General features: G+C 39.4%; 1 protein-coding gene across 1 annotated transcript in view; it reads right to left on the bottom strand.

Moving 5' to 3' along the window:
- Positions 1 to 965: 965 nt before the first annotated feature.
- Positions 966 to 26922, bottom strand: part of gng12b (guanine nucleotide binding protein (G protein), gamma 12b) — a 48531-nt gene continuing 22574 nt past the window's right edge. The window contains exons 3-4 of the mRNA XM_041790686.1: positions 4233 to 4353; positions 966 to 4143 (exon numbers count right to left, since the gene is read on the bottom strand). Of these exons, the coding sequence (XP_041646620.1) occupies positions 4018 to 4143; positions 4233 to 4325 (219 nt within the window). The 5' untranslated portion in view covers positions 4326 to 4353 and the 3' untranslated portion in view covers positions 966 to 4017. The remainder of the gene's footprint in view (positions 4144 to 4232; positions 4354 to 26922) is intronic.

The raw sequence follows: 26922 nt of genomic DNA, 5'->3' as shown, positions 1-26922 counted from the left end.
CTTTATACAAAATATAACATAAAAGGTTCAGGATCAACCCAAATATAAATGATCTTATCATTAGCAGTATTTTTATGAATTAGCTTCATAAATTCATATAAACTATACCTGCGATTTTAAGCCAAATATAGCTTTGTCATAACGCCATTGTTCTTGGAACCGCCTGGGCAGAAAGGATGCTTCTTATGGACACTATAGAGAAGTTGACAGTCCCAACTGGTCCAATGAGGAGACAACCAGATGTGAAAAATAAAAACCAGAGAGGTGCAAAAAAAAAAAAAAGATGAATGCTATTGGACACTATCTCTGTAGGTTACAGTAGACAGTTGCACCGAACAGACTTCTTCTAATCCTGACATCAATTATTTATCCTGATTAAGATACGACTGATATTTTACTAACATTACGGCCCAAGAAGACTGACAGAAAGTGAGGTTCGATAGTGATACTAAAATGATCATTAAGTACCTTGAATTAGCTAATGTTAGCTAATCCTTCCCTCCATACTTTCATGATGAAGAATTCTTTGCCCTTCACTTGCCAATTGGCTACTTTATTGACCCGGGTACATTGAAAACGCATAAAACTGTCAGTAGTTTTTAGACTGTCTTTCTGGTGGTGCTTCAACTGCATGCAGTGGTCGATAGTAGGTATACACCGCTCTATAAAAGACCTCACAGCTGACAATGCAAAAAAAACAAACTGACATCAAAGGAGCTGCCTGCAGGGCTCAGAGACAGCATTGTTGCAAGGAACAGATCTGGGGAAGGCTACAAAAAATTTCTGCTGCATTGCAATGTTAATTTTGGCAGCTATTTTTAATTTTAGTCTTTGTTTAGTCTTTAAATGAAATGCATTTTAGATTTTGTCACATTTTAGTCATTTCTAACCTTTTTAGTTTTAGTCCAAAGAAAGTCCTCACAATTTAGTCTTTACTTTTAGTCCAAGCATTTATTTTCTTGCCTAAATCTGGTACCAAATCATGGTAGTGTGTTCTTTGCACCCTTCCAAACCTGGGGTCCCTGCTTTCTACAGCTGAGAGGCAGAATAGCAACTGTACATTGTTTTTTGAGAGATTTACAAACAGTGGAGAAATATCACAGATTTTGAATGTCCTACGAAAACTACATTACATTTTAGTCTAGTTTTAGTCATCTTGATGAAAACTAAACTTAGTTTTTGTCAGTTTTAGTCATCACAGATTTTTATATGTCATGGATATGTATATGGCTGTCGATGAACATTTTTAGTCATAATTAACGAAATCACACTACTGCACTGAAGGTTCCCAAGAGCACAGTGGCCTCTGTAATTCTCAAATGGAAGAAGTTTGGCACAACCAGGACTCATCCATGAGCAGGTCACCCAGCCATAGTGAGCCATCGGGGGAGAATGGCCTTAGTTAGAGAGGTGACCAAGAACCTATGGTCACTCTGACTGAGCTCCAAAGTCCAGTGTGGAGATAGGAAAAAGTTCCAGAAGGACAACCATCACTGCAGCCATCCACTGATCTGTGCTTTATGGCAGGGTGTCTAGATGGAGCCTCTCCTCAGTGCAAAACACATGAAACCCTGCTTGGCTTTTATGTGGAGTCTTTTGCAAACTCCAAGTGGGCTTCACCAGATCTCTGCCTGTCAATAATCCTGTCTCTGAGCTCTGCAGACAGTTCCTTTGACCTCGTGGCTTGGTTTTTGCACTGATCTGCAGTGTCAGATGTGAAGCCTTCTATAGGGAGGTGTGTGCCTTTCCAAATCATGTCCAATCAATCTAATTTACTACAGGTGTAGAAATATCTCAGTAACAATCAAGAGAAATAGGACGAAACCGGGTTAAATTTCAAGTGCAGTTAAAAAGGGTCTGAATACTTATGTCAATGTTATATTTAAGTTTTTTATTTTTCATACATTTGCAAAAATGTCTATTTGACTTTGTTATGATGGTGCACTGAGTGTAGGTTAATGAGAAAATGCTTGCTTTTCTGATTGACGCATCAGACTGCAACATAACAAAATTGAAAAACAGTGAAGAGGCTCTAAATAATTTCTGAATACACTGTATGTAAACATGGGCAGGGATGCTGTATAGCCAGGCTCTTCTACAACCATACTGTATATATACATGTAGCCTTTAAAATGTACCTCTCTGCTTCCACATCAAGAGGCTTTTTGAGAACAAAAAGGAAATCTTCAGGGAGTTATTAGAAACTGGCGGGATTGATAACTCCACTGGTCCTTCTTGCTAGCTGCGACTGCATGTAACTTTTTTTTTCTTGGTATGCAGAAGCCTTGCGTGTTAGCCTTTTTTATCTGTCGTTTCTGTCTGCTGTTTGAGACTACTGGAAATACAGATTTAATTCAAGGAGTGAATCTTCCATGAATACTAGATTCATCATTACAAAGTGAAATATTTCAAGACTTTTTTTTGTTTGTTTTAATCTTGGTGATTACAGCTTACAGCTCACATAAAGTAATTAGTAAAAAAAACAGGATTTATAATACATAGATATCGACCTGCTGGAAAATTCTGCACATTTATGCGCTCTGTAACTGGTTGGAGCTCCTTTTGCACAAATTACTGCATCTATACAACGTGGCATAATCCAGTCTTTTTTCTCCATAGCCCAGGTGAGACACTGATAACGTTGTCTGTGGTTCAGGAGTGACACGACACTAAGAACATGACACTTTTAGTCCATTTCCTGTGTGTAGTGGCTCTTGATCGACTGACTCCAGCCTCAGTTAACTCCTTGTAAAGTTTGCCTAAGTTCTTGAATCTGCTTTGTTTGACAATCCTCTGAAGTCTGAGCTCATCCTGTTATTTGTGCTCTTTTTCTCACCACATTTTTCCCTTCCTTTCCCTTCCCTTTCCCTTCCTCCCTTCCTAACTTTCCATAAATATGCTTTGATACCGCACTCTGAGAACAGCTTGTCCTTTCAGCAGTGATATCCTGTGGCTTACCCTCCTTTTGCAGGGTGTCAATGATTGTCCTCTGGACAAGAGTCTAGTTGGCAGTCTTCCCCATAATTGTGGTTATGTGTACTAGACCTAAATGAGAAAATAAAGGCTGAACAAACCTTTGCAAATTGGACTTTCCACAATATCCCAATATTTTGAGATAGTGCAATGTTGATTTTTATAACTGTAAGATTTAGAAAAAAAGTTTTCAAATATTTCACTTTGTAATGAGGAATCTAGAATACATGGAAATTTAATTTTCTGAAGTACATCAAGGGGAAAAAAATGAACTTTTATGTGATATTCTAAGTTTTGGAGATGCACCTGTTTGGTTTTACACCTAGTTCATACCGATTAGGTGATCCAGACTTCAAGGGCAAGTGCACTCAGATCCAGGTCCAGAGCCCTGATGTGAAACAACTACCAGGGATGTCGCCAGTTGGTTTCTGAACAAAAGTGGTCCACATATTGGGAATCCTGGCTCAACCTAACTTTCAATCAACCTAGCAAAATAGAGCTTGAGTTTAAGTGGACCATAAGCTTCCTGGCATCAGCTCAAATGGGCCTGACTGTCAGTCAGCTTACTCACATCCTTAAATATGTCACAGTTGGCCTACTTCTTGGTCTAATTATAATTGAAATAAACCAGTTATTTAAAGTATTTTGAATAAGAAATATTAGAGATATTTTGACTTTTTCAGCCAATGTGAGCTGTCATTACTAGCACTTTCTACATTTGTATAACCTAAGGTTGCTATGTGAATGTAAGAAGTAGAAAGTTGAGTCCTCTGCCATTAATGTTCTACATTCTTTCAGACTGAGGAACCATCAGATAACATTGCAGAGAACAGGAGTAATCACTGATTCTTTGATCTAGCACCACAGTTTCAGAAAACGGTGTTTATCGTTGGTGTTACTGCTGTGTTAAGCAGGTAGGATTATATTGCTCAACAGCAGAGAGCATGTAAAAAGTTTACATGGGGACACTGGCCTTATAAGTTGTGAGTCAGCTTTCTTCCACTGAAGAACCAAAAGGATAACCGTGAAAGTTCAGTTGTTCCTCTACAAAACGGTGCAGGGCTTCTTGTCCTTGAATGGGTTTTCTGAAGCAGGGATGCCCATGAGAAGTGGGTCATACTTGGCGTGTTCTCCACAGTACCGCATCAGGTCTGATGAAGCCTTGGACACCTGCAAACAAATCAGATGCACACATAGTGATCTACCTTGACAAACATGCAGAAGAAGTAGGACACTCAGACTGATGAATATAAAGGCACCTTTATCCTTTCTATGCTGGCCTCTATCCTCAGCTGCTGCACCGTCCGCCTGGCTAGAGCTATGCTGCTGGAGCTCTGCATTTTTGATGACATTGTGATCCTTGGACAGCTGTGATCACACCTGGAATAGAGAAAAAAGTCCTCATTGTTACTAGATTTAATGGTGTGGAGATGCAATTGGTAATAAGCCCACAGTGTAATAAATCTACTAAAAAGATTCCTGGTGGGAAATTTTTACTGATACTACAGAAACACCTACATCATGCTTAAAAAATCCTTTTGTTGGTTGTGAGTTAACCAAATCATCTCATTTCTGCAAAAACTCCCATTTCATCTCAATTGAAGTGTTTATTGTTCTAGTTCTGCACAGGAAATTCAGGAAACATGATGGTACCTATGAGTTAAAGATCAAGGAATCATGGAACATTTAATAAAGCTATGAATCATTTATGAAGGAGGGGACAGTAAGAAGTTTGTAAATAAAAAAGCAGTGCTTTAAAGAAACAAATTATGAGGGATGAGCTAGTTTATTAGCATTAGAAAGTGGTCCATCCTGTTTTGTGTTAGACAGGCTATAAAGAACGAGACATGAGATTGTGCCATTATCATTAAAATGGGATGTATTACCACTATCACTGCTCTTTCTGTCATTATTTAATACTTATTCATTACTTATTTATCATTTAATTCCTCTGTCACTTTAACATGTCATACTTTGATCAATAGGACTCTTAATCCAAGAAGTAAAGGTGATGATGAGTTGAAGGTGCTGAACATGACAATGAAATGATAAAAGTAGACTTTGTTAAAAAAAATTACAATGATACTTTTCATAACTATCATTGTGAAACAGTTTTAATATTGCTATTATCATTTCTACTAGTTACGCATAACACATCTACAGCCCCCCCTTCTAACCCCATATTTAATACGTTTTTTCTTTATTATAACAATGAATTTGTCTTTATTTTATTCTATTTTACTCTATTTTATTTATCTTTATTTCACACCCCTTTTAAAAACACTTGTAATAATAATAATAATTATTATTATTATTACTATCATTTTGTTTTATTTATTTTCTTTTATCCTCTTAAACTAGATTTTAAACTTTATGTCTTATGATCAGTCTTTGGTCCAGTCTTCTGATCATGCTCTGTCCCTACTGGTCAACCCTTTTAAATGTTGTTAATATATGACTTTATTAACCTGAAAAATTCTAATTTATGAAATCAAAATTTAGGATACTTAAAACTCTACATTTTTTGCCATTTTTATTATAAATTATTTTTTCTTTTCAAACTCAAAAAGTTCTGAGTTTTGTTTCATGGAAATGTACCACTTAAATTAAGAGATATAGTTTTATGAAAATCAACAGATGCTTTTTATTTGTCAAATTTTACAGTGGCCCGAATATGCTGTTGTATAGAGAAAAACAATGAATGAATAATGCTGTTGTAAATAATTCAAACTACAAAGGACTAGAGCGATACTTATGAATCTGTGAGGTACTTAGGGTGTACTCACACTAGGCCATCCATACCGTGCCGTATTCTAACCGTGCTGAAGCCCATTTGACCCCCTCCCCTGTCCCCCCTTTGGCCCGCACTCACACTGCTCAACGCATCCAGGCCCGGCTATGGGCCTATGGGACTATGAATAAAAAGTGTATATTTTTCATCAAATTGTTTTGGATTGGTTTGAAATTTGACATCACCAGCTGCTTATTGGGTGTCAAACATGTCTGGCCCAGCCACATTTCTTGATTTTAAAATTTGGCCCAGTTGAATTTGCAATTGATTAGCCCTGGCATAGGGGTTCACTGCAGAGCAGGGCAACCGTATGTCTGCTTCATGAAGGGTTTACGAACCAACAGGGTCAAGTAGACTATGGTGAAGCCCCATGATCTAGGTCAGTGGCTCTCAAATGCTAGGTTGGGACCCAAAAGAGGGTAGGAGAGCTGTTCTCAGTGGGTTGCAAATGTGTTTGTAGAGAAAAATTGTAGCTAAAATCCATGATGTATATGAGGTCAAAGCCAAAAAACTTCTGCGTGTTTTATTTTACAGTTTTTCCATGATAGGAAGTACATTTTAATCATTATCATAAGATCTTGGCCTGTTTAACTCCTTTTCTGAGAAGAACAAAACTGGCTTCTCTAAAAAACAGCCAAAATTCACTTCTTTTCATGGACAATGGAATAAAATATAATCAATGCATGCATATCAGTTTAGGGTTTCTATAATGACATGCTTGTCCAGTCTCATTTTTTGGTCACATTTTGTCCCAAATAAGATACAAAATTCAGTATTCTTTGATGAATACATTTGCTTTGTTGAACATTTTAAGAAACTTGGGTCCAGTGGTGAGAACCACTGGTCTTGGTATTGATGGGAAACACACCAGTATTGTGTATATAGTATATAGAGTTTGTGCCGACTCCAAGCCTAGGTACTCTTACTCATAAAGCACTGCAGATACTGTACTCAGGAACATTTTAAAGCATTGAATCCATGCCTGCAGTTTGGTGAGATTTCAACATAAATAAAGATGACAAAAGTAGAGGAGAATGAAAACTATGCATTGATAAATTGTCAAGTGGAGGGATGAGGAGCATGTAACAAACTTTCAAAATCATTGAAAGAACAATAATGGTATTATTTAGTACTCATATTGTACTCAGTATCAGAATTTAAGTACTTGTACTTATACTTAGTCAGGAAAAATGTGGTATCAGTGCATCCCTTCATATTTGTGGAACATTTCTGAAGTGACCAACTGACATTGCCATGCCTGACTCTTGCTTACAGTGCATGGCTAAAAATATACAACGCTGAGAAAAGCTCCAGCTTTGCAGAACTAGTTTAATGAATGAGCAGCAGGAGTGAAATAATAAAGGCTGTTCTGCTAATATGACTGTGACTTTGCAACTTCCCAGAATTGACAGTTGACCTAACCTGGAATCGGCTCAATGTGCGTAAAAGCTGTGGCCCAACCTAACTGACAGCTCTTTCACAATTCCCTCTTCCAGGACACAATGGTTTGCTTTTACCGCCACATTACATCATCCCCTGAACCACTTAAGAGGAAAGGCTGCACAGTTGCAGCTTGTTGAGTGTACAGATTTTATTTCTTAGAATAATGAATAAAAAAGAACAACCTGTAATGTAAAAAGAACACTATGTATTGAAGCTATAAAAGAACACACTTAATATGGTGCAGCAAAGCAATAACTTTGTTTCTTTGTGTACCCAACTATTGTTCTGCAAAGATAACATGAAGCTCTTGTTCTTTCAGCAAAGTATCCTGTGGGATTGACAGAAATAATCTCTGACATGTGGTCTGGTTAATGTTTGCTCTGTGCTTTGGTGCAGGATATTACAGAGGAGGGGGACACACTGCAACGGAAGAGAGATGAAACATGGACGACAGAACCAACTACAGACGGGAGACAGGACCATGCATCCCTTTAATCCCTCACCCACTCCCTTCCGCTTCCTCCACAGGAAGCAGTATCCCCATTTACCCTCAGAAGCATAAATGATAAAATATGGGGCGGTGGGTTCAAAAATAAATGCTGCACAGTCAAGCCAGAAAACATGGCTGCAGAGGGGCTACTGAAGCTTTTCTAAAGACAGAGGAAAATCAAAACAGCATCTGCTCTTTTGACTCTGACAGAAAAGTCTGCAAAACAGCTTCTTTCTTATTTGTTTCTTTCTTGACCTGTGCACTCATTGTTCCAGAGAATCGTAACACTTGTGGCTCTCTTGCCAAAAACACAGCTGTAGTTTTTAAACTCGAGTGGAGGCTAGCGGGGAGTGTTGGTCGTCACTCACCAACATCTGCAAGGTTGCTTTGTGACGCAAGTGGCTCCTAGACAGCTCTGCATGTCTGAAAGGATGCTGTGGAATCATAATAGTATATTAACGGCTCAGCGTGTTCTGTGTTACTGCACCATTGTTGTGTCTGTTGTGCTATTGTTTTTAAAGGAGCCATTATGCTAGCTACAAGCCCCAAAGCACTTCATTATAGCTGCACACACTTCCCTTTAATGTTTGAAGGAACAACAGAGAAAAGTCACAGTTATTTTAGACTTAATGCTAAAGATACATTTTATTCAATTAAGTTTCTGACCCCATATCCACAATTTCATTTTTCTCTTTTTGAGATTTATTTCTGGGCATTTTTTGCCTTCATTGTAATGATAGGAGAGTGATTAGAGTCAAAAGAGAGCGAGAGACAGAGAGAGAAAGTGGGGAATGACATGCAGGAAAGGAGCCACCTGCTGGACCTGAACCCAGGCTGCCAGCTCCTAGGACTACAGGTCCTTGGGGGGCAAGAATTGATTTCTGCATGGAGAAACATGACCCAAAAGGCCACATTTTGAGCTGTTTATGACTATGTTAAAGATTCAAAGTGTATTAATAAAACATTTTTCATTCTGAAGCTACTTTTGTGTCCTGAAAGAAGATAAATACTCAGCCAAAAAAAAAAAAAAAACTCACAGAGAATCCTCCGTCTAAACCCTGGACAAGCAATTCTACACTATACTCATGTTTGACCCACAAAGAGACCTGGATTGGTTAAGTACACTTTTAAGAGATCCAGATCATTTGGCTCAGCTTAGTAGAGCTGGTTGTTTGGCTCTAAAATGACTCTACATTTGGTAACAGTTTGGCTTTTTAAATGTGGATTAAATAACAACAAAGGATGGAGGAAAGGAAACTGGCACTCAAGCAGGAGCTAGCTACTGTGGCTCACATTAAAGAGCCGCTTTGTAGAAGAGGCTTGTTCATGAACAGCACATTATTACTCGGTTGTTAGTCCCCACAAGGTTTTAATGTTCATAGTACATCACTGTTTCATTTAAAAGCATGTTCGAGAAAAGAATGAGGATTTTGTATACGTCAAAGGGGCACAGCTAGCTTCTTTGCTCAGTAAGATTCTTGTCTCCCTTTATCTAGCTAGATGACATTAGGTCTGCAGAACTGATTAAATCTGTTAAACTCAGAGAAAAAAAAACAACTTTTTTTCTTAAGTATAGGGTTTGTATATTAAATGTATGTAAAAAATATTCTGATGATAATTGCAGCTCATAGGTCCGTTTAGAGCTTTGACGTACCACCTTTCCTCCATTCCCATTCATTTTTAACGGCTGTCCTCACGTCCTGACCCCCTTCAGCCTCTGTACATGGGACACAGGGACACAACCACCAGGCAACATACACCCAAAGCACAGTTTCTTTAATAGAAAAAACTTCCTATCATCACACTGTTCGCTTACTCAGGTTCAGAGGTGCATTCAGGCCAATCTTGGAACCAGTCAAAACAAATGTAATGATGTCCGAGGTCTGACTCATCGTTCCTGATGTATTTCAGGGAAACTAAAAACTGACAGGCTGTTGTGACACTATCAAGCAGAACGTGGCTCAAGTCAAAATTCCTGATTGATAATTTTGCTTAACTGTATCACAGAGGTAAATACATTACTCTCAAAGGGAGCTACTACAACATTAGCATGGTTTGTGTTTTGCCTGCTTTTCCTGTCCATATGGACTTTTACTCCGGAATACACTCAGGACTTTCCACAAGCACCAGCTGTCTGCCTATCAGCTGACTACTAACTTACTCACTGCTGGCTACTTTTTTCCATTGTTGACTTAACAATGTTTTAATGATTTGACTAATAAACTGTGAATTTGATTTTCCTGTAAAGTTCAGAAACACTCACTCCCACTAAAACCACTACATTCATTAGAAAGATGCGTGCCCGTCTTCCTATTGGCTGACTACTCCAAATGACGAAAGTCCTGAATACATCAAATTCCGCTAATGCTTACATCACCTATCACTAAGCCCTGCCCTCTAACTCCATGAACCAATCACTTTGCTTGCAGCTACGCAATTCACTTGAACATCTAGAGTAGATAAATAGCATTGGAAATTTGAAATGTATACAGTTATGACTTTGAAAAACAGTCAAAGGATGTGCATGGGGTAAAGACAACACTTCCCCAAGGCTCCCTGAGAGGCTAGAGAATTATGTTTAATTTTAACAGTCCCCTAAATGTCAAATAAACACACGAAAGTGTCTTCTTTAGATTAAGCTATGTGTCAGCTCAAAATAAAGAAGACCAACAAGGATGTTTAGATATGTTTTAAGGTAAGGCAACATAGTGTTATGACAGTTGGATGAAGTGACACATATGAATTACCTCGTACATTACGTAGAACACCACCTTGTAGCAAACTTTGCTACTTAGTGTTACTGTAAGTCAAAGTTTCCGTTAGATTTTTTTGTCTCCATCCAAATTGACCAGCAGTCCTCAAGAATTTTGGCCATTAATAACAACTACTGCACATTAGCTTTAGATAGCCACATGCGACCAATAACCTTCAATAAGACATAAAAACAGAAACACTGTCATGCAGTGTTGCAGCACTAAAACAGGGGCACGTTTTTAAACGATGAAAAAAATTAGCCTTTCCTTACACACATGCAATCAGATTCTCAATATATGTCTACATTTAACAGGTAAACAACAGTACTTAGCTTCACATTAGCATCGTTAGCTTTAAGTTAGCCTGTTAGCACATAAGCTGCTACCATAACTTTGCAGCCTACAAAAGCCAAATAACATCCTTCACTGACGACAAAAACAAATCATCCAGACAAATAACCAACCAGTGATCTGTTTACCAAACACCTTCTTAAAACTCTGCATTATAAATGAATATCGAGTCTTACTGTCAGTTGAACCATATTAGTCCTCATAAACTGATGATCTCAACTGTAACCTCCTCTGAAACAGTAAAATCCAACCATTGTGTTTTCATTGGAAAACCCTAATGATCCATGTCTTTCTGCACGACATGATTCTGTAGTGAATACAGTTCCAATTTGTCAGAGAATTTGTCATAGGAGGATATACCCACTCATCGAAGTCCACTACAACTTTCTGCTCAGCCCAGGCCTCTCCTTGTCCCGGCCACAGCATTGGTGTTTATGTCAATCCAATATCTGCAGTTCCTTTGTTTTGGCTTCTTTATTACCTGCATTGCTTAAAATCCTTGCATACAGCTGATTTTCCTGCATAGTTTTGAGTCACTCTTAAGTATCCTGGAGAGAGGCTTTGTTTGATGTTCCAGGTTGATTACATGAATATATACCGCCTAAATTAGCTATATGCTGTGTTACGTAGATAAACAGCCCAAAGCATCAAACAGGAAGAAGTGGGCTGTAGTAAAATTACTTTGCAATTATATTAAAGGATTCCTGCAACATATCTTCTAGCTAACACAATATAAAGCATAATATGAAGATATTCACTGTTTACTTATATGGTAATTGGCATATTTTACTTAAATTACATTTAGAATTTTAGCCCTAGAGCAAAATTAAACTACTCTGCAATGCAAAAAAGCCTTGTGCATTTATCTTAACCTTTTTCCATCCAGGAAAGGATGGGGAAAGCTGCATGAATGAATTTGTGTAAGAATCCTTTTTGTGCAATTTTAGCATGTTGACATCAATTAGAGGTATAAGCCTGCTGTATGTAAATGTACAACTTGCAACTTTTCCCCAAGCCATGCAGATAAGTAAGTAAGTAAGTTGATACATAGAAAAAGAGCTGCCACAGCATATTCCATCGTTTAATTAGGGACAGTGGAGACTTTTTCCCTCAGCCCACAGGTGCCAGATGTGGCCCGCCAGCTGCAGTAGTCGGTCTAGCAGAGGTGAACGAGTTTAGAGTGCACACTTCATCATCAGGGTTGGTTTATCCGCCTGCTGTGGGTGGGTGTGGGTGCACATAGACTCTGCTGTGCAGCTCTGCTCAGGGAGCTGTCTGATCCAGTGAGGTCCTAACCCTCAACTGTGCTGAGTTTAAAGTAAACTACTGTTCTTGGACTGTGTGGTGGCCGGTTTTACAGTAACCCTGCTGCTCCTGGGCAATAATAACATTCCTGCACACTATATTTACCTTTAAGGGCCTCATCAATGTGATTTTTAGACTGTTAATAAATAAGCACAGCTACCTGCGCTTGGTACATTAATATAAAATGTGAACATTCCTAAGTCATATATATTTTTAAATTTAGGTCTTATAACTTCTCAAATATTTCCCAAAGTTTTCAAAGAGGGAGAAACGTTTCATTTTTATAATCGGAACAGGACGTGTCGTCATGGCAGCCGCCATAGGTTGGGAGTTAGTTCACTACAGTTCACCTCTGTAACATAGAAACCCTGCTTACTTGACATTTCCAGCGAGTTGGGACCAGTTCTGCTCAGTGCTGCTCATCTCCGCAGCCTCCTTCTCAATATTACTTCTTGTTTTGAACTGAGGACTCTGTTAGATAAAATGGCACCTCATTTGCATTAATAAATACTCCTAATGAGGGAGAAATGCATGTAAAAGTGTACTTCCGTGTTTGTGCTGGGCGTGACCCCAGAGCCCATGCAGATCCTGGGATGCCAGGGCACAAGCACATTGTGTGACCACTTCAAGCATGAATGTGGAAGTGCACTTTTAAGTGCATTTCTCCCTCATTATGACAAATGTATGAATGAAAGTGCTGTTTTTTCTGTTATTACACCTTCTGAGGGTCTGTTTTTATTAAACAGAGTCCTTCATTCAAAACAAGAAGTAAACAGCGGAGACAGGTACAGACAGGCACAGCGCTGGTCTGCACTTGTTATATTGTGATATTGTTTTGGTAGAGAGCCCCCTGGTAGTGGAATTTTACATACTATGAGTTTAAAGGAGTGTTTTTCATGATGGAAAATCTGCATGACTTTTGCTCATTCTTCATTTGGACACCAAATATAGCGGTTCCAGGTAAAGGTGGGTGATATATCAAGTATACTTAGTCTATTTTGGCTTTTGTGATGAGATCGCGACCATAGAGTATAAATACATGGTGTTTTAAAGCCGTCAGCATGCAGTTCTCTCAATAGTTTCACTTCTCCCACAATCTCCTAATGCTGCTCTTACACAGCAGACAGCACACTCCCCGTCCATCCAGAAATCTCTCCTCCATGCATTCATGTTTTTCTATCAGAGGGTAGAGAGATGAAGTTATGAGAAAGAAGAATGTGTAAACACATAGCATAGCAGTGAGTGGTGTTAAGAGAGTAGTCTGAGATAGAGACGGACGATTGGGTTCTAAAGAAGAGCAGCCCTGGATCTGTCATTTGGCAGAGGTTCCGTTTTCAAAAGGAAGACAACCAACAAAACGTGCTAATTTGTAAAATATGCCACATGATTACTCCAAAATGGCTGCAGCAGTACCATAACGCATTGCCAAAGACACATTTTTTGCTGAAAACTTCCTGCCAGAGTTGTACATGTCAGTAAAAGAAAAGGTGGCCTAGCAGCTTACAAATGTGACCCACTTCTCCACAACTACAGAGCCGTATTTCAGCCTAAGAGTACTTCACATCAGCAATTAGGAGTTAAAAGGTTTGTGCCTCCAAACAAGCTTTTGTCCTGATGATCACACTGGAGAGCTCCTCACACAAGGTCTGAAAGATGCCCTCATGCCATAGAACTTGCTAGAAACTCATCAAGGGTGCCTCAGCACTGATAACACACTAACGTAATCAAAGTTGTAAATGGGTGGACTAGACTGCAGTGTTTTGGTCATCGATTGCATCTTGTGATTGGTGGGTTTTTGTGTAGTTTGTTTCACCCTTAATGAGGAAAATAGTAATCATTTTATAATCAACAATTGTAAATATAACAGAAAACATTTCAGAACTTTCCATACACTATAAAAGACAAAGTATTTCAGGATTTTTTAGCTGAAGGCTTGTCATGGCATTATTTATTTTTATTAGTAAAAGGTTATGAGTGGAGCCTTTTTCAAAATAAAAATAAATTTAGCTTGATATTGATTTTTCTACTTTCTGCATACACATTTTAAATAGGTTCGGCTTTAAACGTCATACTGGTGTTATGGTATGCATCAAATCACTGAAATAGATATTGACACAGTAATTTAGAGGAGATTTCAAAATATCCTGACATAGAAAGTGTACTGCAACAGCCCAAAATTATAGCAATTTAAGCTTTAGGCCATATCTCCCAGCTCTAGTTGCTAGACTTCTATGGATCCTAACTAGAGATGCAGTGAGAATGGAAAATCAGGGCTGTTATCAATACAGATGTTTAAATTAACAATTAAACCAGTCGCAGATATCAATACTTTCATTGTTTCAGTACTTCTTTTGGTGTAAGTCTACTGCTGCTGTGCAAACATTTTCTCTTGCCTTTGACCATGACAACAGATTACTTTATTAGGTGACTTCTTCCTTATAAAAATGTCTTATTTGATTCAACAGTTGAACGTACTGGATGCCAGCCTTAAACTGATTTGACAGTGGATAAATATTGGCTACCGACATCTACACCTGCCTCATTTCTCACAGATGGCCAAAATTTGTCAAAAGGCCAAATATTGGTTAATAGCAATATTAAAATGATGTATTGTGCATCCTTAGACCTCATAAAGCCAGAAACAATCAAACGACAGAGGGAAAACATGGAATATTTTTACATACATCAAGTCATGCAACTTTGTTTATCTAAATCAAACATCAATGCCTGCTCTCCTAAGTTTCCACCTGTTGAAACATTTCCTCATAGTCGTTACAGACCTGACAGACTTCTGGATTTGCAGTGATTCTCTTACGCAGTTGTTTTTGAGTATGTGACGCTTTTTTAACTGTGTCTGCAGAGTGCTTTAATGCAGTTGTTTCTAGCTTTTGCAGCAGCTATGTTTCATTTGCAGTTCACTCTAGTTGTTGCCCACTGCACAATGCGATGTCGGAGTGACGCCATAGCTATGTCATTTTTGGATGTCCAATTTTGGTCCACTGAAGGGGTTGTTTTGTAACGGAAGGCAATGTCTTTTTTTGACGTCTACCGAACGTCTAACGTTGGCGTCGGAGTGATGTCATAGCTATGTCATTTTTGGACGTCCAATAGATGTCCAGAATTGGTCATGGACCGACGGACCCATCATAGACATGATCTGCACGTCTATCTGACGTCCAATGTTTAGTGGGTGCATTTGTTTCAGCAGTTCACATATATATTTTTTAATTTAAAATGTTGTACTATACTGCTATTTATATGGAAAGAGTGTTTGGATTTACTATGGTAATGGGAAACATATGAGTCTGGGGCTGTCCTTGAGTTAACTCCTGCACATAAGAGAACATATTTTCAAATGAATGGAAAAGATTTGGGGTCACTATCCAGAACAAGAACAACCTTACATGCTCCAGGAAGGAAGCTGCATTAGAGACAATGAAACTGAAATCACTTCTGTTGATACAAGACTCCCCACTAAACTTGAACAACAATCAGACCCCTCCCCTCTCAGCTCATCATCTTTTGTGATGGAGTTCTGCAGGTATGAAATAATTCTTGCTCTTGGGCTAGTTTAGCTTAGTTGAATGAGCATGTGCCCAGATACAGAGGCCATGGGTTGCAGGTTTGAATCCCAGGACTTTCTCCCAATATAGTACCTATGAAAAGTATTCATCCCGTTGGATTTTTTTCCCCTTTTGTTGAGTTTATAAATCAACCACTGCCAATATAATTAAATTTTTGACCAAAAAATACAAAAAACTCCTCTTTGACACCCAAGTGAAAACAGATTTCTACAAATTAATGTCAAATAAAAATATGTGATGTAAAATAAGTGACTGCATAAATTTTCACCCCTTCAAGTCAGAATTTAGTAGATGCATCTTTAGCTGCAATTACAGCACTGAAGGTTGCCCAGGATTAGGGTGTTAACAGCCCTTTTTCAAGTCCATCCACAAAATCTCTATTGGATTGAGGCCCGGGCTTTGACTCGGCCACTCTAGAACATTCACCTTGCTGTTTTTTGAACCATCTGTATGCTTTGGGTCCCCACAGCATGATGCTGCCACCATCTTGCTTCACAGTGGGGATGTTGTGTTAGTGATGATGGCCAGAAAGTACCACTTTGATTTCATCAGACCGAAGACCTTTCCTTACAATTGACCATGGAGTCTCAGTCGGTGGCTTTCTCTTTGCCACTCTCTCATAAAGCTTTGACTGGTGAAGAACCCGTGCAAACAGATGTTGTATGCAGAGTATCTCCCATCTCAGCTGCTGGAGATTATAACTCCTGTAGTCTCCTTCTTGCATGGTCACTCAGTTTGTGAGGACAGTCTGATCTAGGCAGATTTATACGTGTGCCATATTCCTTCCATTTTTGGTGATGGATTTAACTCATCACGGGGGGAATGTTCAGTGCCTTGGAATTTTTTTGTATCCACCCCCTGACTTATACTTTTTAATAACCTTCTCTCTGAGTGGCTTGGAGTGTTCTTTTGTCTTCATGGTTTGATGGTAACCAGGAATACTAATTAACCAGTGTCTGGACCCTTCAGGCACAGTTGTGCAGTCATTCAGGTGATCCCCATTTCTCTAATTGTTAGACTCTTAGCACCAATTGGCTGGACCTCTGTTGAATTAGGTCAGTCACCTAAAGCTTGTGAATATTTATGCGGTTTTTACCTTACATATTTTTGTTTAATTAATATTACGTTGTCGTAATCTGTTTTGACGTTGTCAAAAAAGCCAAATTATATTGACCATGATTGATTGATAAAATCAATTAAAGGGTAAAACATCCAAGGGGGTGAATACTTTTCATATGTACTGTATATCCTGCCTCTGTTCTGCTGTCCAGTCAAAGAACAAACAAACAACAGCCCAAAAAACAAATACAAATATCAGCCTACCAAATTAAACTGTACTTGAACTCAGTGGAAACGCAACCTATGTCAGAAAAAACTCTTACTGCAGTGATTGCTAAAACTTCAAATGAAAGAATGAAAAGAAAACATAAAATATTTACAAAGCGGTTGCTTTAAAATTGTATTTAGAACAAGGGCCTCAAGCATACTAATGCACAAGTGTAAAGAGTTCTCCTTCCTGTAAAAAAACACAAACAAGCAGGGAAATTTGTCACTGGTGTGTCACTGGGTGTGTAATTCTCTGAATGTGGACCGAGCCTTTCAAATCCTTCAAGCCAAAAGAATGTCTGCAATGCATTCAGCTGTGGCGTGCCTGTCTGCATCCAGTGCGTGTGTACTTATGTGTGGTGAATGTAAACATGTGGCACACTGAAAGCATTGATGAAAGTATATTTGAAGTCTTACTGCAGAGGGCCTCTTTTGATGTGGCTGAGGGCCTTTACACAGGTGGGCTGCCCCAGTGCCAACAGGGAGGTTCTGCAGAGTTTATGACACTAAGTTTTAGGTTGTGGTATGTAGTATTATAAAGCACAGTGCTTAGATCTGATGCCTCAACAAATATGCTCATGACTCAGTTACAACTGATTGAAATTCACCACATCAAAGCACTAATGGTGCATTTGTTCAATGACAGTACTCTGCCAGGTTTCACAACCATCTCCAATTAGATGAAAGTGACTAAAATATTCTTGTGTTGAATTGTAGTTTATCACAATGTTTAATAGGGCGGGAATCAAAGCATAATTACTAATTAGCCTGGTGTGGAGTTGACCACCTACATGTCAGATGAAGGGAGCTTTTCACTTTATCTGTCTTAAAGTGAAACCATCATGAGCACATTTTACTGAACAGTAGAGCATATTTACATCTTTAACTTCTGTCAGAGCCTGAGGATTGGTTGATTACTTCTGCAGAAGTCTCTTGACTAAACGTGAGATGGCACAAAGGGCTGATAAGGGAACAAAGTGTGACATTTTTTTACAGGACTTGTTTGTATGAAAGTAACCAATAAAAGCAACGAACTGGCTTTCATTATTATAATCACACTCTACTTATCTCTTCACTCACCGTCTTCTTGAATTCAATTGATTTATAGTCTCATAAAGAACAACAGAAACAAACCAAGGTACATTCTGCTCTCAGATTGCAGAGGTGTTAGTCAGAGTCTGAAAAACAGACAGCTCTGCAGACAAAATGATTACTTATCAGTTGTCCAATTCCAAAAATGTTGAGCTACAGGACACCGAGCAGCTCCATTATCTGTCCGTTACACCGCTAAACTGCCCAGCAACAACAGCGGCATGCTCCTGCAGCAGGATCTGTGGCTGCCTCTGCAATAATCTCTGAGGCTTAGGGCACATTTGAGAGGCATGGTGACAATGCAGACAGGCTATCAGTATTGTGCCACACAATTGCTGTTTGGCATTGTGTGAGACAGAGGCACCGGGACAGGAGTCCAGGGCTTTTACAAGTTTAACTGAGCCCTCATGAGCCCTAATCTCAGACAGCCTGATGCTATCTGGGAGCCAGACTGTCCAGTGAGGCGTGCAGAGGAAAGAGACAGAGGCCTCCCAAAGAGAAAAAACAACACGCAGCGTCGCTTCTGGTGGAGACTGGCTATATGACTAATGCTATGAGATTCCGATCTCAGCAAGAACATCGATTACAAGCTTTGATGGTGACAGATTCAATAAAGGAGTCATCATTGCTGTCCAAAAACGTTTGAAGATCTAACCGTGTGAAGTGAGCTGACATGAAAAGAAACACTGAAGGCGTTAATGTTTATGCTGCAGACTCAAACAGGACACGAAGCTTCCAAGCAGCTGACTCACAGGCTGAGAGTTTCTCCGCTGTACACTTTTCACCTGAGAGCTGCAGCGGCATGCAACACCTTTGCCTAGGGTGAGGTCAGCTGTGGGACAACAGATTCTCACTCCAGTTTCTGTCATCCTGGCTTTCCTCCCACCTGGGCCCCATGTGCAGAAAAACAGGTTCCTCTGAGTAAGGGAGTGTGTGTCCGGTCTCAGAAACCTGCAGACAGTCTCAGGCTGTTGAAAAAGTTCAAAGCTTTGACTAACTGAGTTCCTGAGAAATAAGTTCATCTACGGCGCTTCATACACACCCTGCAGAGAGCTACAGTGAATAACATCCATGGATTAGAGCTCCCTTTGAAGTTACAGTGACGTTTTCTTTCATGTTCTTATAAGTGAATGGAAGAAAAGCAGATCAAGCTCTGAACCAGGTGTTCCTCTCTCCTTCACATCATCATGCATATGCTCAGAGTTTCCTCCCTCATCTGCTTTGATTGTTTTCCAAAAAAACAGGCGATTTGGCATTGGTAGATCCTGCTTTGATTTGACAGACAGAGAGGAAAAATGAAAAGCTGACACAAAGGAAATGCTCCACCATGTCTGGAACTAAATCTGGAAGGCCAGATGTATTGTGCCAGCAGCTGCTTCTATTAATAAAGAAATTCTGTCATACAGATGAGAGTGGGTGGGAGTTAGCATGCAAACCTGTTGCACGCTGAATGCTCTCTTTGAACAAGTGTAATAAAAAAAAGCTTTGGTAGCAGCTGTCCCTATTGTGCTAATTTCATACTGTATATTTTATTGCTAGATTAAATTGTTCTTTTACAGTTGCTCGCCGTGCCTCTTGAATCAGAATCAAGATAAGCTTTATTGGCCAATTATGCTTACACAACAGGGAATTTGAATCGAGTTAGCTTTGCCCTCAGTGTACAAGAATTAAACATTAAATACAAAAAATAAATAAAACTGAAAAAATGTTTAAGAAATAAAATTTGAACATGTAAAGCTCTTGTTAGGTATTGTTTTCTAGTATATACAAGTCTATGTGCATTAACAGTATGGTTGCAAGATGTGCAAAGGGTGCAATAATGTTAACGAGACATAATCAGAAGTATAAAATAGGCAAGGATGTGAGCAGATTCACTTGAGGTAGATAAGATAATTTAAGATTGTTGATTATTGCAATGAACATATGAGAATAGGCATTTTACCTCAATGATTGAAGTTACAGTTAATATTTTAATTAGTGCAAATATGCATACAGTCCTCTCCAAAAAGTACTGGAACAGTGGGTCCAATTCCTTTATTTTTGCTGTAGACTGAAAACGTTTGGGTTTGACAACAAAAGATGAATATGAGACAAGAGATGAAAATTTCAGCTTTTAATTCCAGGTATTTACATCTGGATCTGATACACAGCTTAGGAGATAGCTTTATTTGTAACGGCAAAACAGATAGACTTAAAGTAGATCGAAGTGAATAAGACTTAATATTTAGTCAAAAATCCTTTTCTTGCAGTAACTACATCAAGCCTGTGACTCCCATCGGCAAACTTTTGCTTTCTTCTTTTTGATGCTTTTCCAGACTTTCACCACAGCCTCTTTCAGTTGTTGTTTTGGGGGGTTACTCCCTTCAGGGTTAAAGTCTGGAGACTGACTTGGCCAGTCTAAAACCTCCCACTTCTTACCCCTGATGAACTCCTTTTTTATAGCAGTGTATTTTGGGTCATTATCTTGCTGCATGATGAAGGATCTCCTAATCAGTTTGGTTGCATCTTTCCTTACATTGGCAGACAAAATGTTTCTGTAGACTTCTGAGTTCATTTTGCTGCTGCCATCATGTGTTACATCATCAGTGAGTTTCACTGTGTTTCACAGATGAGCTTGTATGTTTGGGATCATGAGCAGATCCTTTCCTTCTCCAAACTTTAGCCTTTCCATCACTTTGCAAAGGTTCATCTTTGTCCCATCAGTCCATTAAACTTTGTGCCAGAATTTTTGAGGGTGATCTCTTTGCTTTTTGGCATATTCCAGCCTGGCCTTCCTGTCCTTCTTGCTAATGAGTGGTTTGCATCTTCTGGTGTAGCCTCTGTACTTTTGTTCATGATGTCTTCAGTGAACAGTAGATGGTGATACCTTCACTCCTGCCCTCTGGAGGTTGTTGCTGATGTCACTAACAGTTGTTTTAGGGTCTTTCTTTACAGCTCTCACAATGTTTCTGTCATCAACTGCTGCTGTTTCTCTTGGTCTACCTGTTCACAACTTTTACTGAGTACATCAGTGGTGTCTTTCTTATCTAGGACATGGCTCTGATTGATTTTCCATCTTCTCTCAGCTTTAGAATCACTTGTTTTTCACCCATAGACAGCTCTCTGTTGTTCATGTTAGTTACACCTCTAACAATAAATGCAGTCTACACAGGCCGAACCCAAATCTAAAACTAAGTGTAGACATTCAGCACTATTTATTGTTTGAATAATCAATGTAATAGGACACACCTGGGCAACAAAACACACCTGTAAGTCACATGTTCCAATACTTTTGCTCACATGAAAAATGGGTGGGTTCAAATGAATATGCTTCAAAGTAGTGCATCAGATCAAGATGTAAATACCTGGAAATAAAAGCTGAAATGTTGATCTATTGTCTCATATTCATCTTTGAATGTAAAACCAAAATGGTTTTAGTCTACAGTAAAAATTAAGGAATTTGGCAAACCATTCCAGTACTTTTGGAGGGGACTGTATGTGGTGAGATACAGCAGAACAGTTAGAGGAAGTGCAGGATATTTTACATTAGGAAGGGCCGAGGTGCTTGTTAAAAGAAAGTTCTTTTTTCTGGCAATCTGTGGCTGTTGAGTGGTCATCAGAGTAACCCTCAAACAAGACACTTTTGTTACCTTGTTGGTTAGACAGCATTTTAAGGACTAAAGCCTTTATTAAATCCAAAATGCAGCCTGATATCTTTTAAGTTTGGCTTTGCCATCAGTGGAGCAGAGCTGCCAGGCTCCATCAGGAGAGTCTCCTCCCAGTCACCCATAGAGTTCAGCTGCTCACACTGCACATATGAGGAAGAGATATCTGGCTTGTATCGTTAATGTGCCTAGATATCCAAAATAAAATAAGTGGGTGTAAGATCTAAACCTCGAATATGAGTCTAAAGGCTTTCAGAGGCCAGGTCGAGTTTCAAGCTTCATCTGCAAGTCTAAGACTGGTAGTGTGAGGATTTGCCAGGAGAAGGAAACAGCATACAGTATATATATAAAGATCAATGTCTGAATTATATGAATCAATATCTTAATTAAAAAAAGAATTGATCTGAATTGGATAATTGATTTTTTAAACCAGTCTTACAAAATACATTCTCAAAATAATGACAGTCCTGCAGCCAATACTTTGTATAGTAGTTGCACAGTAAATCCCATTTTCTTTGGTTTTTGCAAAATGAGCGTTTGGAAATAAACAATGCAGGCCAAACTTAATGTAATAAAATAGAAAAGTGAATTTATGTAAATAATCATTGCTTCCTCACTTTGCACTGGTTCATTATAACCACTGGATGGAGGACTGCATTTAATGGTCATGCTTTCAGCAATCCTCAAATTAATTTAGGGATGATGCTTGTGTTTATTTTGATATGGGAAGTTGGAAACACTAAAATTTTGTAAAGCAACGAGAACAGTGGAAAGACGCTAAAACTAAACTTTGAGTTGTAGCTGAAATATCCCCTTAAGTATAGACTTATTCGCAATATCAAAAAGCAGATTCACACATTGCATGTCTTTATCTACTTCTGCAGGCCTTCTTGATGTTCCAGTTTCCAGATCCTAGCATGCAGCACTTTTTAACTTTGGATCTGTGGTGTTATTTCTGTCTCCAACCAGACTTTATTATCATCACTTACATATTGGTAACACCTTATAATTCTGCTGTCATCACTAAAAATCTCCCAAAGACAAGCAACTGTCTGGGCTCCAGTGGAACGTCGCACACAGCTCCAAGAAGCAGCCCTCAGGGCACAGTTGAGTGTAACAGTTAATGAGCCCTTAGTCAGCCCTGTCTGCTCCCTGAGCCAACGCTGTGGGAGCCGTCACGCCGCCTGTCTTCGACTTATCTTGCTGCACACAGTCCCTCAAAGACAATAGAGCAATACAGATTGGCTCCACGAGAGAGAGAGAGCGAGACAGCTGCTTTTGTGGTATTGTGTCTTGTAAAAAGTCCCTAATTTTTTTTGCAAATTGTGTGCAGCTCAAGTGAGAATGTATGTTGCATTGTGTGCATCTGTGCCTGTGAATGGCTTTGTGTGCAAGGTGGGCCTGGTTGCTATTTCCTGCTGAGTGGGAGACATGAAAGGATTGAGATTTTTATGCTTTCGATATCTCTGCTGTCTCCACCCTATCATGGGAGAAAAACTCCCACCACCAACAAAAAAATCACGCTCTCAGCAGTGACTACCTTCACTGAAATCCCCCAAGGAGGGAAAAGTGAGCAGGAGGGGGAAAAAAAGAGCCCACTCTCTCCCACCAATACTTCCTGGAGCCCGAGGCAGTCCTGGATGTGCCTGAGTCTCCCCGACAACTGAGCTTTGTCTAGACAGAAACCAACGCTCCACTCACCGGATAGGAATTCAGTAAACCCACAGCCCCTCGTTCTCACACCACCTTTAGCCTGCCACTCTCACAAGGCACTAAACAACCAACTCACAGCTCTCATTGTTACAATAATCCTGCATTTACACTCCAGCTAAATGCAGCACCCATTCATTCAGGAAAATAACAGAAATTGGTGCACTTTACTAAACAAGGTGCACACTGTGCATGAAAACCCGCTCTTCTTGACATCTGACTATATGGGAATTTTTAAGCAGGCTGCAGGAAATTCCTCTCATACCAACTTCAGCTGCACAGCACACTGATCACGTTCTGCTGCCTTCACATTAGGCTTAATAAGCAATAATATGGGATGCATGCAATGCTGTGTGCAGGGCGTGGAGGTCTGAATGACATGTCAGTCCAAGAGGCCAACACGCTGTTTGACACGGTCCATTGCATAAGAATAAACACAAGCAGCTTCCCCTCCCTGGCTGCCGTGTCACACAGAAAGCTGAAACTACCAAATCGTTCCTTCAAGGTTACTAGCACCTAGTCCTCTCACCTTTAACCCACTTCAACACTCTCATAAGACTCACTGACAAATAACCCCACACACAAACTGGAGAAAAACGTTTCAACAATATTCTGCTTAACTTGAATGTTAAGCTGTACTAGTTAAGGTCAACCTTAAGTCTCCATGGTGCAACCACACAATGACACAAGTAAAGTTGCAACAACAGTTTAGTGTGGACTTTACGCCATAACTTAAGACAGAACTTTAGCATCACTGGTGCAACAGGCTACAAGACACTTTTAAAACTTTTTTTTCCTATATCAAAAGATGGTTGCGTCTTATAAACTGGTGCAACCAATATACAGTTGCAATCAATATTATTCAACCCCATTGCAAATCAGGTTTATTGTGAAAATTTACAGACTTTCTATTTTTTGCAATGAAAAAAATCCAACAAAAGCTGTTAAAACACCTAATCTCAACTAATGCTTCAAGTGGTGCAACAAATTCAACTAATAATGCAATTATTCAACCCCTGCATGGCAAGCATCTCCAGTACTTAGTAGAACACCCTTTTGCTTGAGCTGTTGCAAACGAGATGCACAGCCAGACACCAGCTTCTGGCAGCATTCCTGAGGAATCTTAGCCCATTCCTAGTGTGCAATTTGCTCTAGTTCAGTAATATTCTTGGGTCTGCATGCTGCAGCTGCCTTCTTCAAGAAGAAATTTTCTACAGGGTTCAAGTCAGGCGACTTTGATGGCCATTGTCGAATAAATTAGGACTTTTCCTGCAACCAAGCCTTGGTGAAATTTGAGGTATGCTTGGGATCATTGTCTTGATGGAAGGTGAAATGACGCCCAAGTTTCAGTTTCCTCACAGACAGCATGTTTCCTCCAAGGAATTCCTGATATGTCAACGAATCCACCTTGTCTTCCACATGCTGCAGGCCTCCAGTGCCAGAGGATCCAAAGCAGCCCCAGAGCATCACTGAGCCACCACCATGTTTAACTGTGGGCACGGTGTTCTTTTCAGCGAATGCTTCATTCTTCTCCCTCCAGACATACCGCTGATCCATTGTGCCATGACGTTACAGTTGTTTCATCACTCTACAGAACAGAATTAAAAAACCTCTGTGACTTATTTATATGATTTTGAGCACACTGGCTGATTTTTCTTGTGCTTTTGAGTCAGTAGTGGTTTGCGTCTTGGAGTTCTGGCATGGAAACCAGCTACGTTCAGGATGCACCTTACTGCCCTCACTGAAACCTCAGTCCCAGCTGCCACCAAGTGTCACTGGAGGTCTTTTGCATTCACTCAAGAGTTTTTCACAACATGCCTTCACATAGCCAACCGTGACACTCAACAAACCCCTCGCAGTCCCGGTATTTCATGTGTTCCAGCTCAAGCAAATGTTGTGCAACTAATGAAGCCCTTGATTAGTTGCATCAGGTGTGTTTGAAACAACACTGGTTTTGCATATTTGAGCCGTTGTGAGGGATTCTGTTCAGAGCTTGAATAATTCTGAGACTAGAGAGGTCATTATTAGTTGCATTTTTAGTTGGATTTGGGGAAACCACTTGAAGCATTAGTTGTGTTGAGCTCTTTCAATTCCTTTTGTTTGATTTGTTCATTTCAAAAACTAGAAAGTGCAAGTTTTCACAATAAACCTGATTTACAAAGGTGGTTGAATAATTTTGATGGCAACTGTAAATGTGAAAGGGGAAATTTAACTCTTGTTTTGATAAGCTATAAATGCCAATACATATTTATTCAAGGCTGAATGCTTCGTTAGATAAAACCATGCTGTGAACTTGAGAAATTATTACTACTAAATATTACTTCTTTTGTTTTTTAACTTCAGCTCATCAACTCCCCCTCCCCCTTCATAAGCTGCACACATAAGCAGGGCTCACATTGCTACACATGTGAAATTCAAAGCTGTAACAGCTCATTTTGTCCATGAAAAATTCATGATTCTTGGAGGATTTCTTCGTTATAGCCAGACTGAGCTAGAAAAGTGTTTTTGTGGTTTTCTGTGCCATGAAATTTCACTGCCACACTACAATGTTGATGTTAAATGAATTAGTGCATACAACCTGATGTCAAGCATTATCAAGATGATAAAGATGCAGGATTAAAAACAATGAATGTGCACTGGGCTTTAAAATGCAGATTTTACAGTACTTCGATAGACTCTCGCTGCTGCTTTCATGCAGTATTTGAGCATGCATTTTCAATTGTTTTAGTCCAGTTTTGTTGCTAGTTTTTAATAAAGAGCAAGTTAAAGACCAAGAAATCCTAGTTAATGAAGGCTGCCGTTCCCACAGGTAACTCTACCGTACATCAAGAGACCAAGCGGCAACCTCCAGTCCTGAAAAATGAAGTCAATGCGGAAGTGCAAAAAACTGCAATACCGGGAGTGTCCACTTGAGGCTGGCTGCAGGAACACCAGAAGTCCTGTCTGGACACCTGTTAAACATCCGGTTTTGACATTAGAAATAAACTGGTTTACAGCCTGGTTCAAAACACCAAACGTGTCTCTTTAGCTAGTGTCTTACTGTGCTCCCACTGTACGGAGGGTGAATTATTTTGTACCACAATCATTTGGATTATATTTAGGATGAAAGCCGATTGGCATGTCTCATTTGATTGGCAGATAACTCGACAGACAGAGACTACGTTTCTGTCAACAAGAATGCTAGTTAGGTAGTTGACAGGACGTCGCACTTAGTGGGCGGGCTGTTAGGTTGATCCAAAGTTCGTGACTGATGTCACACGGGGTTTGTCCAGTTTTTTCTACAGTCTATGCAAGAGACTTTATTAATGAGGGGATTTAAAGCCACACAAGAGCTACATCATATACTAGATGACAAATTATTAGGCCATCTGAACATTACACCAACAGGGACTATAATGACATTGTATTTAAATACATTTACTTAAAATGGAGATTTTGGAATTTTTTCATGGGAATTTGT

Source organism: Cheilinus undulatus, linkage group 7 (assembly GCF_018320785.1).
Source record: "Cheilinus undulatus linkage group 7, ASM1832078v1, whole genome shotgun sequence".
Classification (NCBI taxonomy): Eukaryota; Metazoa; Chordata; class Actinopteri; order Labriformes; family Labridae; genus Cheilinus; species Cheilinus undulatus.
Note: the sequence above shows the minus strand (reverse complement) of the source record. Positions and strands in the feature narration are given on the sequence as shown.